The 15,613-nt window shown below is 33.6% G+C and overlaps 2 protein-coding genes across 4 annotated transcripts; both read right to left on the bottom strand.

The window, feature by feature from the left end:
* Window positions 1-868: 868 nt before the first annotated feature.
* Window positions 869-5,884, bottom strand: LOC114183581 (uncharacterized). Of its 2 annotated transcripts, XM_028070654.2 has the most exons (6): window positions 5,733-5,884; window positions 5,153-5,658; window positions 4,437-4,535; window positions 3,689-3,733; window positions 2,209-2,346; window positions 869-1,635 (listed from the first exon to the last, which is right to left on the bottom strand). In XM_028070654.2, exons 2-6 carry the CDS (start codon window positions 5,510-5,512, stop codon window positions 1,303-1,305), a joined length of 975 nt encoding a protein of 324 aa, XP_027926455.1. In that variant the 5' UTR covers window positions 5,513-5,658; window positions 5,733-5,884; the 3' UTR covers window positions 869-1,302. The 2 variants fall into 2 exon arrangements, with proteins under 2 accessions (XP_027926455.1, XP_085529801.1); XM_085673675.1 differs by lacking the exon at window positions 5,733-5,884 and having other exon boundaries at window positions 5,153-5,726.
* Window positions 5,885-9,281: 3,397 nt separating this feature from the next.
* Window positions 9,282-14,436, bottom strand: LOC114183475 (uncharacterized). 2 transcript variants are annotated; one of them, XM_028070500.2, is made up of 12 exons: window positions 13,965-14,435; window positions 12,473-13,029; window positions 12,302-12,391; window positions 11,940-12,179; window positions 11,408-11,629; window positions 11,042-11,336; window positions 10,616-10,938; window positions 10,397-10,503; window positions 10,199-10,302; window positions 10,038-10,111; window positions 9,844-9,943; window positions 9,282-9,666 (listed from the first exon to the last, which is right to left on the bottom strand). In XM_028070500.2, the coding sequence occupies exons 1-11, from the start codon at window positions 14,179-14,181 to the stop codon at window positions 9,845-9,847; spliced, it is 2,328 nt and encodes a 775-aa protein (XP_027926301.1). In that variant the 5' UTR covers window positions 14,182-14,435; the 3' UTR covers window positions 9,282-9,666; window position 9,844. The 2 variants fall into 2 exon arrangements, with proteins under 2 accessions (XP_027926301.1, XP_085529889.1); XM_085673763.1 differs by having other exon boundaries at window positions 10,038-10,302; window positions 13,965-14,436.
* Window positions 14,437-15,613: the final 1,177 nt, after the last annotated feature.

The raw sequence follows: 15,613 nt of genomic DNA, 5'->3' as shown, positions 1-15,613 counted from the left end.
CAAATTATATATCATTAAAGTTTTTTATATTTTCTAAAATATTTCTCAATCCATGTTAAAGTGAAAACCTAGGCGGGTTACACCTAAAATCACCCTTGTTACGATCATATATGCACGTGTCAAAAGCTAAGATTGCCCAATCCTACCCAACATATATAAAGGTCGAACAAGTTTTACCTAAATTTCTACTTATTTGTTTCTTATATACTAATAGAAATTAAAGGTTTCGTGTTTTGGTAATATTTAAACATTTAATATTTCTACAAATATTAAAAAGTTAAGTTGCTATTAAATATTTAGAACTGTTGTTGTTGATATTATCCGGAATGTATCCTATAATCGAACAAACATTTCGTTACTCAAATATTTCATGTAATTATTTTGGTAAAATTTATTTTAAACTAAGAGTAGTTGTTATTCCTTATAACCACGACGAAATTCGAGTTTTCAAACCGACATAATTACACGCTTCAAAATTGTTACGGTATGTAATAGAGTTAAACTCTATCTTCTGTGACGGTGTATTTGTTTTGTCAACTATGTTATTCCCTTTTGACATTTTTTACGGAGCACTTTTTTATTCTTCTCGTATATTTGTATTGATTTTATAAGCTTGTCATTGTGTAGCCTTACCACTTACTTGAACCAGTATTTGTTAATTTAAATAGATTGATTTTCTAGGTTCCCAGAAAGTTACAAACACATGAAAACTGCATGCTTTAGGATATATTAGAAGTTATCAGGATAGATAAATGTTCCAATATTTGTCAATATCTTATTTATGTAACTTGCCACGTTGATATGTCAAAAATTGAAGTTCCTTCCAGAGATGTACAAAATATTACCTAACAAGAGAAAATACTAAAACTTCACCAAAAACTATTTTTGTATGATGAAAGGCAAGAAGTGCAAGGCACAACTTCAATACAATGAGTCAATAATTCTATTCTATGGCTCCACCTAATCTGATGGTGAATCAAGAAATGTTCACTAATTGTGTAGCACACAATAATGCCTGCAAATGGGTGTGCTTTTGTTTTCTAGGATGATGAGAATGATGCTGCTCTTTCTTCTACACTAAGTTATGTGCAAGGAAATAAGAAATAACAGAAGCATGAAATATCCACAAAGACATACCTATCAAACTTGTATACTCACTCACTCTACTCTATTTGATTTGCAATCAACTAGAATGTCTGAATACCTAGCATTAAGCAACTTGAGCCCAAGATCCATATTGAACCACTTATCACTTAACAAATGAGGAAAATTTTGAAAGAACAAATGAATGAAACTGAGGATTCAAGACTTTGTGTTCATTCTTCGAAACCGTAATGAAACTGGGTTCTCCAAGATAGAGATCTTAATGCTATTCCAAATTTCAGATTTTGTTGAAAGCTGAGAAATTTTCTCTAAGATTTCCATATCCTCAGATAGAACATAGCCAAAAACTGTGTATGGATTTTTCCATTCCTTGTGATCCGCAAGGCTGATGAAGAATTCTGGACCGGAACCAACCCATGCTACAGATCCTCTTCTTATGGTAGGGCAGTGCTCTTTTGGAATATCCTTGAAAATAGAGCCATGAGATCCCAATGTTCCTTGAATAAGTGCAAAAGGAGGACCATATGAAGTCTACATCAACATTCAAATTCAGAAACATAAAATGAAAAAATGGGGGTGTCAATAATCAATAATCTGGAGGTAAGTTGTACAGAAATGAGATTTAAGAACAAAGCAGCTAGCAGAGGACAAGTTTCCACCATTCAGGAACAAACTTCAACTACTTCAAAACAAGAAAGCTACTATAAAAATTAGGTAGATGCAGGTATTGGATAGAACCAGTATTAAACACAAATGGATCCACTAGTTGATTTATCCTCCTTTTTTTTCATTTAAATGGCCTATAGAAGTAGAGGGCCACAAAAAGTTTAGTTAAAACCATGAATAAAATGCAGAAGAACAGAGTGTAACCAAGTCAAAAATAATTACCAGGAAATATTGCTATAGAGAATCCCGAAAAGGAAAATAAAATCATTTAAGCAACATTTGCAGGTAGTATAAAAATACAACAACCAGTCATGTGATGAGCAGATGAGCAGACTCTTTCTCAACCAAAATCAATTCATTCACAATTACAAAAAAGCAGCAAATCTATTGCAGAACATATGCACAATTTTTTATAGTTATTGACATCATAAACCTTACCCTTTTTATGTGATTTCCTTTTGAATCCCAAAAGTTTCCTCGGTTTTCAGCTCTATGAATCTGACAACCAACGCAGTGAGGCAGTGCCAAGAGCTCAAGAATGTAGAAGACAGAATTTGGAGCGCATTCGGGCAAAAGCTGTGGCAATGAAATTTTAGAACACGTTTTTTTCAGTTTAGAACACGTCAAGCCATTATATCTAGATATTGGTCATGACATAACTCTTAATGTTACTAACAGCATGATTAGGACTCAGAGAAGACAGATTCTTCATCTAATAAGGGCAAAAGATTAAGCAGATTTAAAATTAAACAATCCCTCCCCCTCCTATCCAGTGACACTCTAAAATAAAGGCTAGATGACAGTATGTGCAACGTCTTCAATCTACACCTACAACTTAATACAGATTATGTCAAACATAGAAATCCCTCACTGGTCTATCCAAAATTGCACTTTTAATATTGAGCTTGCCTTGAACACTGGTCGACAAGTGCACTTAGCATCAACCCTAGTAAAAAGCCATCTTCCTTGGAACTAGATAATCCTGTCTTCCAAGCTTGTATGCATTAAAGAACTACCTTTTCAAATGTTTCTGAACCTAAATCACTTTAAAAAGTCACATATGCACATAATCTGCCCAAAATTATCTTTTTCCAATAGCCTGCTTTACATAATCTGTTCAAATCTTTGGCTAATGCTATCAGCTGCAACTTATGCAATGTTTCACAAAATAATCAGACCAAAGTAGATAATAGATGAATGATTCAAGCTGAAAAATAATCAGTATGTGAAAAGCATGTGATCAGATACTGCTTTGGAAAAAAAGGTACAAATGGGTGCAGTTACTAGAAATTCTAAACAAAGTGTAAAAATCTGTGTTCTATTTATCTCCAGGTACATTTGAACAAAAGCTTCTCACCACAAAGATAAGTACGGGAGAAAAATAAAAAGAAAAAAGGAAATGAGTTTTTCTAAGAGTTAAAGCTAACTTATGCATAAGCTAATTTGTAGAAGCTACCTCATATAGTTTTCCTAAATTTTTATTTTCTGTTGCATAAACTAATTTTAGCTTTTAGAGAAGCTCCTTTCCCTTTCTTTTTCTTATTTTTCTCTCTTAGCAAGCCAATCAACAAACTTCTTATGCATAGTCAAAATTCTCCTAGTCTATCTGTAAAATAACTCTAAATGATACAAAAAACAACACTGATAAACCAAAACATATATGGCACCTATTGGTTCCTCCCCTTCACACACATAAATACAGAAAGAGAAGCAACTTATTAAGAGCTAGATGATTTTTATTTTTTCAAACACATTGGACGTGCCTCATTTGTTTGTTAGATTAAACATTAAGAATTACATGATAGAAACAAGATAAAAATGGAAAACATATCTGGCATACCAGATGTAAAATAGCCAGGGTAAAAAGGTGAAATGAATGTAAATGATATAATACAGTGGTATGTAGAGAATTACTTACTTTTACACGAAGAATTCCATGGTCCGTTTCCATACCAACGATTTCCTAAAAATACAAGTGTATAAGGAAAAGTTATATATAGCTCAAAGATCTAGAGAAACTAAAATATAGTCAACAATCACATAGCTTCATGCTGAGCAGAAAACAAAAGGATGTTGAGAATATATATTTGAGAAAATTATAATGAACATAAAGCATTGCCTAATGCTTACACTTCAATTCAATTATGAACAGAAAGATGGGATACAATTAAGGACAAAAACTGAGAAACACATTAGAATGAAGTGATTCTAACATAAAGCAGGATTCTCAAAATACATATAGGGAGTAATGCGGCATGATATCAGAAGATCCTCCAAAAGTAATTGAGAAGATTTAAAAACATTAAGGTCGAAACATTGACAGATTAACTGGCAGGAAATACAGTACTACATATTTATTTGTACAGCAAAACTATTTGCCTTTTATAACAATCCAAAGAGGAAAAACATTTTGCAGTTCTTTCTACCTTGTTTCTCATCCATAAACAGGTTACTCCATGACATAAAATTTCTACAATCTAATGCATTTGATAGAAGCTTAACACCGTATTCTTGAGGAGGTTTCCATGACACATCTCTAGTTTGTTTTTTTTTTTTTTCTAGTTTTTCACTTTGTTGCAATGATTTTTTTAATAAGAAAAGAAAATACTTTTACAAACCAGATAAAATAATTTGATAGAACAAACTACAATAAATAATATTCCTACCTCTCCCTTACGAAAGACCAACCCAGAAGTCCACATTACTAGATCTCCCGAGTCTCGTCGATCTGGATTTAAAGCATCCTGTTGTTTTTTTAACCAACACTGAAACGAAAGCAGGAAATTAGAATCAACTATCAAGTACATCCAAAACTCTATGCTAAAAAAAGGGACTAAAACTTCATTCTTATTCAATTGTTCATTCAAGGCAATGATAAACTACACCAGCTAGAACAGCAATCTTTACAATGATAATACTCTTATGCCCAACCAAATTCCCAAATCAAGCCCTTAAACTAAAGCACAAAGGCATGAAGCAACTAGGTTCGTACTTTGTGATAATCTCCAAGAGTTCGCCATGTACCACGTATTCAGTAATCAAAACATAAGGTACGATAAAACCCAATTCAAAGCAGGAAAAAATTAAGAGCAGTATCATTTAAATTCTGAGTATAGCGAATGTTGGCTTTAGGCTCATTGGCAGAACAGAAAATCGGACCTCCAATACGGAGTACCCAATGCACAACCACTAGGGTCAGGCCTTGGGAACAAGTGACACAAAAACTGAATCTTAGGCAAGATCTATCATGGGGAAGTATACCCAATTAAAACTGCACACTAATGATAAATAAACACCACACGTGACGCCAAAAGCAAGTGCAAGAGCTAATCAACACGCTAAATATCCTAGAAGTGGCAAACCAAAAGAAATGCAACGATACCTCACCAAATCTAGATCCACACGCCTCTCTATCGCCACAATAAACCCAGGAATTACACAAACAGGGTCCTCCATCACCGTTACACATTCTCTTACACGCCATGCAACATTCTTCAGAGGAATTCAAAACAAATTGAGAACCCCATTTGACAGCGTCACCCCAAAGCTCCAAATGCTCGACCCCTCTGCAACATTGCTCTTCTTTTGGACCCTCATCTTCCACCGAAGGCAGAGATTCACTGTCGGGCCTCACGAACACGGTAAGGAAAAGGTACACCGCGGAGCAGGAGATTGCACCAATCAAGAAGAGGGCGAAAAGCGCGAACCTTCCAAAATCTGAATCGTTTAGGCGACGACCCATTTTCCAGAATGCAGAGAAAATGAAAAGGGGTGTCTTTGTTCTTGGTTTTTCCTTTTTTCTACGTTTGGGGCATGGATAACAGAGGAAGCGTGAACATCAACAACAGCGCAGAGGAGAAGATCGTTGGCGGCTTTTTCATTATGAAGCTGCAACAAACAGAAAGGTGATGCTTCCACCGCAAATAAAAACGACATGTTAATTCTCATCGATCTATCTTTACCTCTTTTCCTTCTTTTTCCTTTTCCTTTCTTTGTGATTTATGCACTCACTTTTGTCTTCTGACTCTTGTCACTATTTTCACCTCACATTGCGTGCCTGCAAAGTCCATGCAAAACAAAATTACAGTACAACCTTTGACAACAACCTACTTTACACCCAGGGAATGATGACGCATTGCTTCGCTAATAATTTTCTTTTATAAAAACACTAAACGGCAATCCTATAAAATAGTGTTTATTACCATTCAAACTTAATTTATTAATTCTTAACTATATTTTAATCTTATTCTCTTACCAGAAATGAAAGCTTGCTAATTAAGGACAGTGCCTCTACAATTAGTCTTTAAAATTATTAAATACCTATCATTTTTCCCTTTTAGCTTCAGAGTAAAAAAAATACCTTTAATATTTTCGGGGATTATATGATATTTGTATTTCAAGAGATGAATTATAATATCATAATTTTAAAAGACTAAAGTAAAATGAAAAAGTAGAAAGCAAGGTATTTGAATTAACGCAATTCAATTTATTTAAGTTACAAAATACTTTTTGATAACAATGTGAGAAGTTTTGGAGAATATGATATTTTTGTATTATTGTATGGACATTTTTTTTACCAAAATATTGAAAAACGAATTGAGCTGTGACAATGGCACAATTCCATTATTTGAAATGCGTAAGGAGCTTAAGTTCAGGAAATAAAGGGTTTTGTTGTTTCTCAATAGTGAATACTTAATTTTACTTGGTCTTCCAAAATCACTGGGCATGTTAGGTATAGTCCAACGTAATTTGATAACTGAGTATAAGGAGTGCATCCTAAACTCGCCTTTTTACCTTTCATCACCTTATATATATATATATATATATATATATATATATATATATATATATATATATATATATATATATATATATATATATATTCTTATCATTCCTAAATAAACCTTTTAGATTATACTTTTATTTATCTCATAATTTCTTCTCTCACTTTTTATATATATAAAATATCAATATGTCCTTGATGTAATATCTCATACTCTAATGAATTCGACTTGCTATGATATCCTATAATCAATTCAAGTATAAAAGGTTAATTAATCAAATGATATTCAATTTTATTCGTGTTAATTTGATACTCACTTTTAAAAAATGTTAATCAAGTCTTAACTTTTGAAAAAAATGACTCAATTAAATTCTTTTCAGACAAAATTATTAACTTTATTAACTTTATTCATGACTTTTACCACTAAATTTTAATATAAATATCAATACTTAATTTTGTAATATAAATATCAATACTTAATTTTGTAAGTCATTTTAAATATTAATATCGTTAACGACGTTAATAATTTTTATCTAAAATGAACTTAATTGAGTCATATTTTCAAAAATTGGAACTCAATTGACATATTTTTAAAAGCAAAAATCAAACTGACACATAAAATTAGATACAATCCGACTAATTAAACCTATTCTAAAATATGTAATCCAAGACAACTTTGAATTACATAATTTTAAATTATTCTATTTTAAATTACAAAATTTGGAATAGTATATTATATAATTGTGAATTAATTATATTTCGAATTAAATAATTATGTTTTAGATTATACAATTTAAATAGTATTTTGAATTACTTAATCTATAATCACATTTTAAATTACATATTTCAGATATGACTGAAGGGAAAAACCGAGTAATGCGCAAGAATTTGACTGCAGAAAAAAACAACAAACGTCCACATGCTAATGTAAAGAAGTGTTTTCATATTTAGCTCTATGTTAAATAATTACCTTTATATTCAATATTAATTTTGAATTGAAATTTTAAATAGAATGATATACTAAATTTCAATACTTTATTTTAAAAATAAAATCATTTAACCCCAATTTATTCGAAGTTCATTTTAACCAAAATCAAATTTAAAAATTAATTCTATTCTAATTCAACTTTAATAGTACTCACCACACTTCGTGTTTGGATTCATTCAGTAGAAGCTCAACTGTATTCATACTCAGCAAAAAGTATCTATCATCATTTATTTTTCTGGATTCCACAACAGTGATCACCTAAATTAAAAGAATGTGCACCATTAACCAATCTAAGAATCTGGTACTTTAGTAGTTTCGGAGATTTTATTGGTTATGCTTTACTCTTAACAGTTGATGATTGATTTGACAAATGAGTCAAACATCAACTACAAAATGTTAACAACCATATCTGTACTTAATCCAAAAGCAACATAACTTGCGCCCATTACGAATTTTACAAAAACCCCATAAAAAACAATAGCAGCTCGAGAGTGTGTAATAGCATCTATATAACCACAACACAAGACTAGTAATTCGAAACTTAGCATTATATGGTATTTTACCCAGAATTACAATGTCATGAATGGAACAATTTACATAATCTGTAACGAGATCGTCATGTCAAATAAAAAACACAAAATTCTAGAGCAATGCAGAAACAGATTTTATCAAAGAACTTGGTGAGGGGCAACACCCTGCAGTGCAGTAAAGGAGCACACTGGAAACTAAACTCCAACAAGTCAGTTAAGATCACACACATCATTGAAGGGTAGTGAAATGAAAGCCTTTCACCAAAAAAAATCTAAGCACAATGAAAATCCTGACTGAGAGAGACCAATCATTCACAAGCAGCACAAATAAACATTAAGCAAAGTAGAGAATTCGAATTTGCATGAAATATAACAGAAAACATCATTATATTAAACCTAGTATGGATTAGAAGCACTTTTGAAAGGCAGGTGAACTGTTAAAAAATCCTAAGAAACTTTTAAATATAAAAAAGTCAGTAATCTGATATTCTCATTTGGAAGGCATCACAGCTTCCAAGGCCTTTTAAGACTCCAAACATATTAAATACTTAAAAAGTATTTGCTGCTTAAGGCGACTTGTAAACTAACTAGCCAACTGGAGATTAAAAAAATCACGAGTATGATATTTTGGTTAGTTCTTGTTTGTCATTGGGGCATGAGTTTAGTTAAATCATGCAGGGTATATAACCTGGACATAAAGCGCCAATCCCCTTAATTTCTTGAAATTCAAAATCTGCCAGTAACACAGATGATATTGAATCCATTCAGCTACTTTACAACCTCGTAGAGTTGCATTTTCCAATGATATAGCATAAGGGTAATTGGTCTTCCAGATATTACGCAACTGGATTGGATAGTAATGAAGTGCGGAAAAGAGTTGCATCGTAAAAAGAAAAAGAAAATTTCTGAGGGGGACAAGTAAAGAATCTCAAGGAAAATTATGCAATGCTCCATTTGTATCTTGTACTCCCCCTCCGTACAAGATATTTTGTTAAACACTCCAGCAACACACTATCAGTGCATCATGCTTTCTAGGATGTTACTATTTCGTAATCTTTCCTTTATTTATTGCCGAAGTGGTGCTCATATTGCTACTACCAATGGTAGCTCCACAAAGTGCAGAGTGGGTCATTCTTGTTCGTGATCATGCACTGGCGAATATATAATCAATCCAAAGAAATATATCTCTGTTGTGACGAAAAAAACCAACTTTATGACAGCAGGAAAAAATCCAATAATCCGTAATCAAAAAGTAATATCCAGGGCCTTGGTTCTTTCCAAATGTACAGGACATGGAGTGTGATCTTTCACATTTCCCACCCATAAGGCAACCTTATAATACGAAGTTAAATTATACATCATATGCTCAGCATTTCTCTTTCCATCTATAATCAACTTCAGCTTACAGCACAAATTCAACAAGGAGGAATTTGTCTTGTCCATCGAGAGAAGACTTGAATTGACATAACCCTTCAATTAGTGACATTCCCAAACCAGGCAATTACTTAGTAATGTTCAGCTCCAAATGGTAGGGCGTCATATTGAGTATAAGCTTCAAATTCCACACCCTACAGCAGTCTTTTTGATATTTAGATCTGTTCATAGACAAATTCACTAGTGACCAGGTGTTCAACCTTTTCCAGTCATCCCTTACGAAAAATATGGAGATGCCATTCGAGGATAGAGAAACCTCAGAGAAAATGAGATTTACAAAGTCTGGTGCTTCTGCATGTACTTTACAAAATGCAATGGCAGCAAGTTAGAAAACTTACCTCAATAATAAGACCCAGAGCCACCACCACCCATATAACTGCTGCCACCACCACCCACACCTCTACCAGAATACATGGATGAATATGAGCGGCCACCACCCTATAACATCAACAACACACTCAAACATGAGAATGTCACAGATAGATAAATATAAAACACACTAATTCCAATTGAGAAAGACAAGAAACATTACATCACTTCCACGGGATTCGTAATCACCACCATAACTTGATGTGTACATACCACCATCACTACCACCAAAAGAACCTGACATGCAACACACAATAAAGATGTAAGCACTTAACAATTGATGTTTAAGATAACACTTAAGAATATATGTGCCACAATATTCACCTCCACCATAACTCATGCCCTGTCGACTGCCATATGTCCCATGTAATTCTTGATTAGAAATGGAAGTTCTGCTGCCACTATATCCCAGACTAGATCTTCCAAGTCTACCAATCAAAAATGCGGGATAAGTTACTAAAAAACACCAGGGTTGAGGCAAAGGAGAATGAATGCAAGAACCTTGTTCAGATAAAAACTAACCTATCACCATAAGCATCTCCATACTGTGAAGTACTACCTCCATATTCATAATCTAAACGGGATCTTGATTGGTGAGCACCGGTATCATACCGTGGAGGAACATCATCCTGATGAGAGAAATTAATGTAAAAAATATTTCATTTATCAAAAAGACAACTGAAATGACAATTAAAACAATCTAATTAAAATAAATGAATAGACTTCAGAAATAAAACTTACTATAGCAGTATAAGGACGTTTTGAGCCAGCTATAGTTTCATAGTCACGGGGGCGTCCTTCACGATAACTTAGATGGGAAGGAGGAGGCCTCTCAAATCTTTGGCCATAGCCATCATCAACATAACCTCTCTTTGGTGCAGCACGAGACGTACTTCTATGTAGCTCGGGGTAGTCAGAACCACGGGCAGGATAATCCCTATAAGATGTGTGCCTCTGAGAAGCTACCCTAGAGCCATAATTTGCAGCAACTCTGCTTCTTGGGGGCGGTAGATCCTCACGTCTACTATAGTCTCTTTTCATGCCACTTTTTGGATATGCAGGAGCTAACAGGCAACAAGACAATATTATAGTATATTATTCATAAAGACACACTAACAAGGGGAGGTAACACACGCACATATGTATAGATAGGTATATAATTCATACCAGTCAATCTCCTTTCAAAGGTTCTAGCTGGAGGAGCAACTGGCCTGACTCTATCTAGCATGGATGGGACAGGACGTCTACTTCTCACACTAACAGGTCTAACTGGTGGAGCACGACTTCCAATGCCTCTAACCACGCGGGTAGGATAACTACGTGGAGCAGGTCGACCCCGTGAAGGTCTTGCCAATCTTCCAGAGTTGCGACCAGAACGAAAATCTCCATGGTTATTATGTTTCCCACGGCCTCTCTGAAGAGGTTTTGAAAGAGGCCGTGATAATCTAGCCCTAACTTTTGCCTGAAACAACCAAGAAGCATTATATAATGACACATTTAACTGTTGCAAATGAATTTAAAAGTCAGGCTAACCTTTTTGTCACCTTCACCTAACCCTGCACTAGTTATGCTATCAGAACATTCCACGGCAGCAGCATGCGTACTAAATGTAACAAATCCATAGTTCTTCCTGCGAGCAGCTGGCATGTTCTTAGCAAGCTCAATTTTTTCAATCTCTCCATATTTCTTGAGAAGATCCCGGACATAATCTTCATCCCATGACGGAGGTAGTGAATCAATAAATACAGTTTTAACCTGCAGTTACATACACACAGACAGAAAATATTCTTAAATATGCTAAAGTTTAACCTTCTTCCAGAGTAAATTGGATTAAATTTGTGGAAATTTTTTAATCGAACGGTAAAGTTAAGCCACAGTACTGTTTTTATATATCAGTAGAAAACTAAAGTCATAACCCTAAAATACTGTCAATCAAAAAACCGCTGAAGCACTACGTTGGAAGTCAATGTAGATTTTATGCTTCAATAAGATCAAAGAACCATACTTTGTATTTCCTATGTAATGACCCTTGGCAAAAGCAAGGAAATCAAATTCATAAAGATACCTGTGACATAATTTCATCACCCAGATCAATAAAGGAATCAGCAAAGGAAACCTTTGCAGGCTTATCAACTCCAAACACAACATCTCTCTTTTGCAATCGCCTGTATGCTTCCTTAGCATCTGAACGAGATGAAAACTCCAAAAATGCAAATCCTCGGTTCATCCCCTCATTGGTATCATCTTCTACTAAAGTCAAATCCTCCACATTTTCAACTCCATAATGTTTTAGTTTCTCCTTCAACTGGCACCAGAAGTTGCATTTAGCAGTTAGAATGCCAAGCCTCGAAAGTGGCTAGAAATAATACTAGAATGCATAACTTGAGTATCAAAGGCAGCAAGAAATAGACCAAGAGAAAAACTTACAGCTTCCTTTTTCCAAGTCTTGCATATGTTACCTAAGTAGAGAGTATCACTGTCCTGACTTGGAGTAACACCACATTGTTTACCATTAATCTGAAATTGGAGCGAAGAAAACATGATTTAATATGCTAGCAATTTTAAACCTGCTTTAACAACAATAAGATAAAAAATTACCACTGGATTTTTTAGCTCCACCACAGCTCTTTTTGCTTGCTCAACAGTTTCAAAACGCAAAAATGCAAATCCCTTGTTTCTTCTAGTCTGGGGATTTATCATCAACCTGACTTCAGTAACTACCCCAACTTTGCTGAAAACCTTCTTCAGATCATGCTCAGTAGCATCCTTATCTAGTCCCCCTACAAATACTTCAAATTCCTTACGCTTTCGCCTCTCCTTTACAACTTCGCGGTGTTCCTCTTCCTCCACGTCAGGCACCTGGGCATGCTCATGCTCCTCACCAGCATGTTCACCATCATCATCATCCTCAACTTCTTCATAAACATATTCAACTTCTTCATCACCTGTATCACCCTCCTCGTCACCTATAATCTCTTCAGGTTCTTCCTCTACTTCATCTGCCTCATCCTGACCTTCATCTTGTTCAATTTCCTTTTCATCATAGTCAACACCACCATACTCTTCTGCTTCATACTCAGGATAATTATCCTCTAAATCTAGATGTTCACCTTTTTCATATTCATCTATAGACTCCTTAACTTCTTCTTCATTGTCTGCCAAAAAATAAATATTTAAAACCCCAGTCAAATACACAACCCTTCGATCATCACATTAATTAATAAAATAAGGAAGTCCGTGTTTCGCAATCAATCCTCATAATTCTTGGTCTAACTCATGTCCACCAGTGCATAACACAGCACTAATATGCATCAGGAAAGGAACTAAAGAAAAAATAAATAAATAAAACCCATCTTCGTAACATATCCATCCAATATAACAGCTTCCATCTTAAGTTACACAATGAATACAAAAAGGAGCAATAAGAGGCAGCACCATCCAAACTAATCCATCGTAAGAATGTTTTCCATAACTTTCAAAAATGGTTTGGGTGAAAGGGCTGTATCAATTTCCCTTACCACAGCCAAACTATATTTTCACCAGTTATTTCCTAATGAAATTAAGATATTGACAAAGAACCAATACACGGGTGCAGAACCCAAGGCTTTAAAAAACTGTCTGAAACCATAATTATGGCTGCATCGTCAAGGTTTTGGGGCTCTCCACAATCTCACAATTGTCAACCACAGCTGTGGTCATCTTTGTCTGCAATTTTCCGCAAAGCCGATGATTGTGATGAAACAATGACTACCACCATGTCTGCAATTTCCCACATGCCAAGGATTGTGAGGAAACCACAACCTTCGATTGTGATGAAACCACAACTGTATCCATTTTTTCCCCAGTGTCAAGTATTGGGAGGAAGCTATGACAATAATTACGACCGTGATTTAAAACCTTTGCAGAACCGAAATTCACACGACACCCATCTTAAATTCCAAGTAAAATTTTGAACTTTTTACAATCCCCATGACACATAATTCAGAACATACAGCAAAGAATGAAATACATATAACACTGCACGCATCTCACCCTCAAAAGAACCAAACAAAAAATCTAAAAAATATATAAATTAAAAAAAAAGGCTTACTTTCCACCGTAGCCGACCCATTTCTAGCTTCCGGAGGCTCTTGGTCCACGTCAACGTGTTTTTCTTCCCCTCCAACATCAACAGCTGAATTTTCTGCATGATTTTTCGCCCCCGCTTCGGCAGTTTCAGGCTCACCCGGGTTCTCAGGTGCAGCCTTCAAAGATCCTCTCGACACCCTCTTCGCCGCAGCGCCTCTCTTCACTACCCTCGGAGGCATTGTCGCAGAGTTATTGACTCAGATCGAGGAAACGATCCCCGGACAAAAAGACCCTATTGAAAATAAAACCCTAATTTGCAGAAGAAGGAAGGTAGGGTTAAAGTCGAAGACCAATGAAAATTGAGGTGAAACCAAATGCTGAATGTGAAAAAAAGATAAGAAATTTGGAGAAGAGGGAGACAATGGAAAAGCAGAGAGAGAGAGATTGAGAATCAAATAGGGAGCAAACTCAAAAGCAAACGCAAAACCCTTGAGAAGGAATAAGTAGCACGTTGGCTATTAATGTTTGGAACAGGTCCTAGAGAATTATTTTAGTTTTATTTTAATGGATGTTGATTAATATCTATAACAATATATAAAGAGAATTCCCTCTTTTGTGTCCACATTTCATAATACCAATTGTACCCTTTACAATATAATTACTTATTAATTTTTTTTAAAATTAACGGTTATTTTTACTTATTTTCTATAAAATTGTTTATCTTTTTTTATTCATCAATAATTAATTTTTTTATTCATTTCACTTTATTTTTAATAAATATAAATTTATTTTTATATTAACTTAATAACATTATATTATTATCACCTACTAACATGCTATCATCAATATTTTAAAAATGCGTACACAGGCGCGATAGCGCTTGTGTGTACGCTAGTGAAATGAATGAATATTTTTACCTATAACAATATATAATAAAAAAACATATCATAAAGAAGTTTTTTCAATTTTATTTTAAAATTAATTATTTTATACATATTTATTTTTAACTTTATTTTAAAAATATTCTTTTTATTTATAATAAATATTTTAAAAACTTATTTTATGTATATTAACTTAAACACAAGCGCATTATGATATTATATCATTGGAACAAAACTTAGGTCAAAAGATATAAAAAGTTGTAAATATATATATATATATATATATATATATATATATATATATATATATATATATGACAACTTCAACTTTCCAAGAAAGTACAATTTGTACCAAAAAGATACTTCCTATGCCCCCTAAGAACTATTTCTTAGATTTCAAAAGTCAAAAAACCACTGAAAAAGCATAACTGAAGTAAACTTTACCCAAACACTTCCTCCACATAAAAAGTTTTGATAAAATAAGCAAATTGTATACTCAAAGTAAATTTTGGGAATATTAAGTTTAGAGCTTAGGGTTTAAAATAAAAAAAAAAAGTAAAAAGCGAAATTTGAATTCTTTAATTTATTTTTTGTATATTGTGTCTTTAAAAATATATGAATGTACAATGTTTCAAAATATATTAAAAGTTTTAATTTATTAAAATTAGTGAATTTTGAAGACATTAATATAAAAAAATAATAGAAAATATAGGTGTGATTTTTGTGTATTAATATATTTAAAATTATTTTTAAAAAATATTTCGACGTAAAAATATTTTAAAAACATAAA

This window comes from Vigna unguiculata, chromosome 5 (genome assembly GCF_037176805.1).
Source record: "Vigna unguiculata cultivar grain cowpea cultivar isolate G323 ecotype 2 chromosome 5, ASM3717680v1, whole genome shotgun sequence".
NCBI lineage: Eukaryota > Viridiplantae > Streptophyta > Magnoliopsida > Fabales > Fabaceae > Vigna > Vigna unguiculata.
The sequence above is the reverse complement of the archived record's forward strand: the minus strand, read 5'-3'. Positions and strand labels throughout refer to the sequence as shown.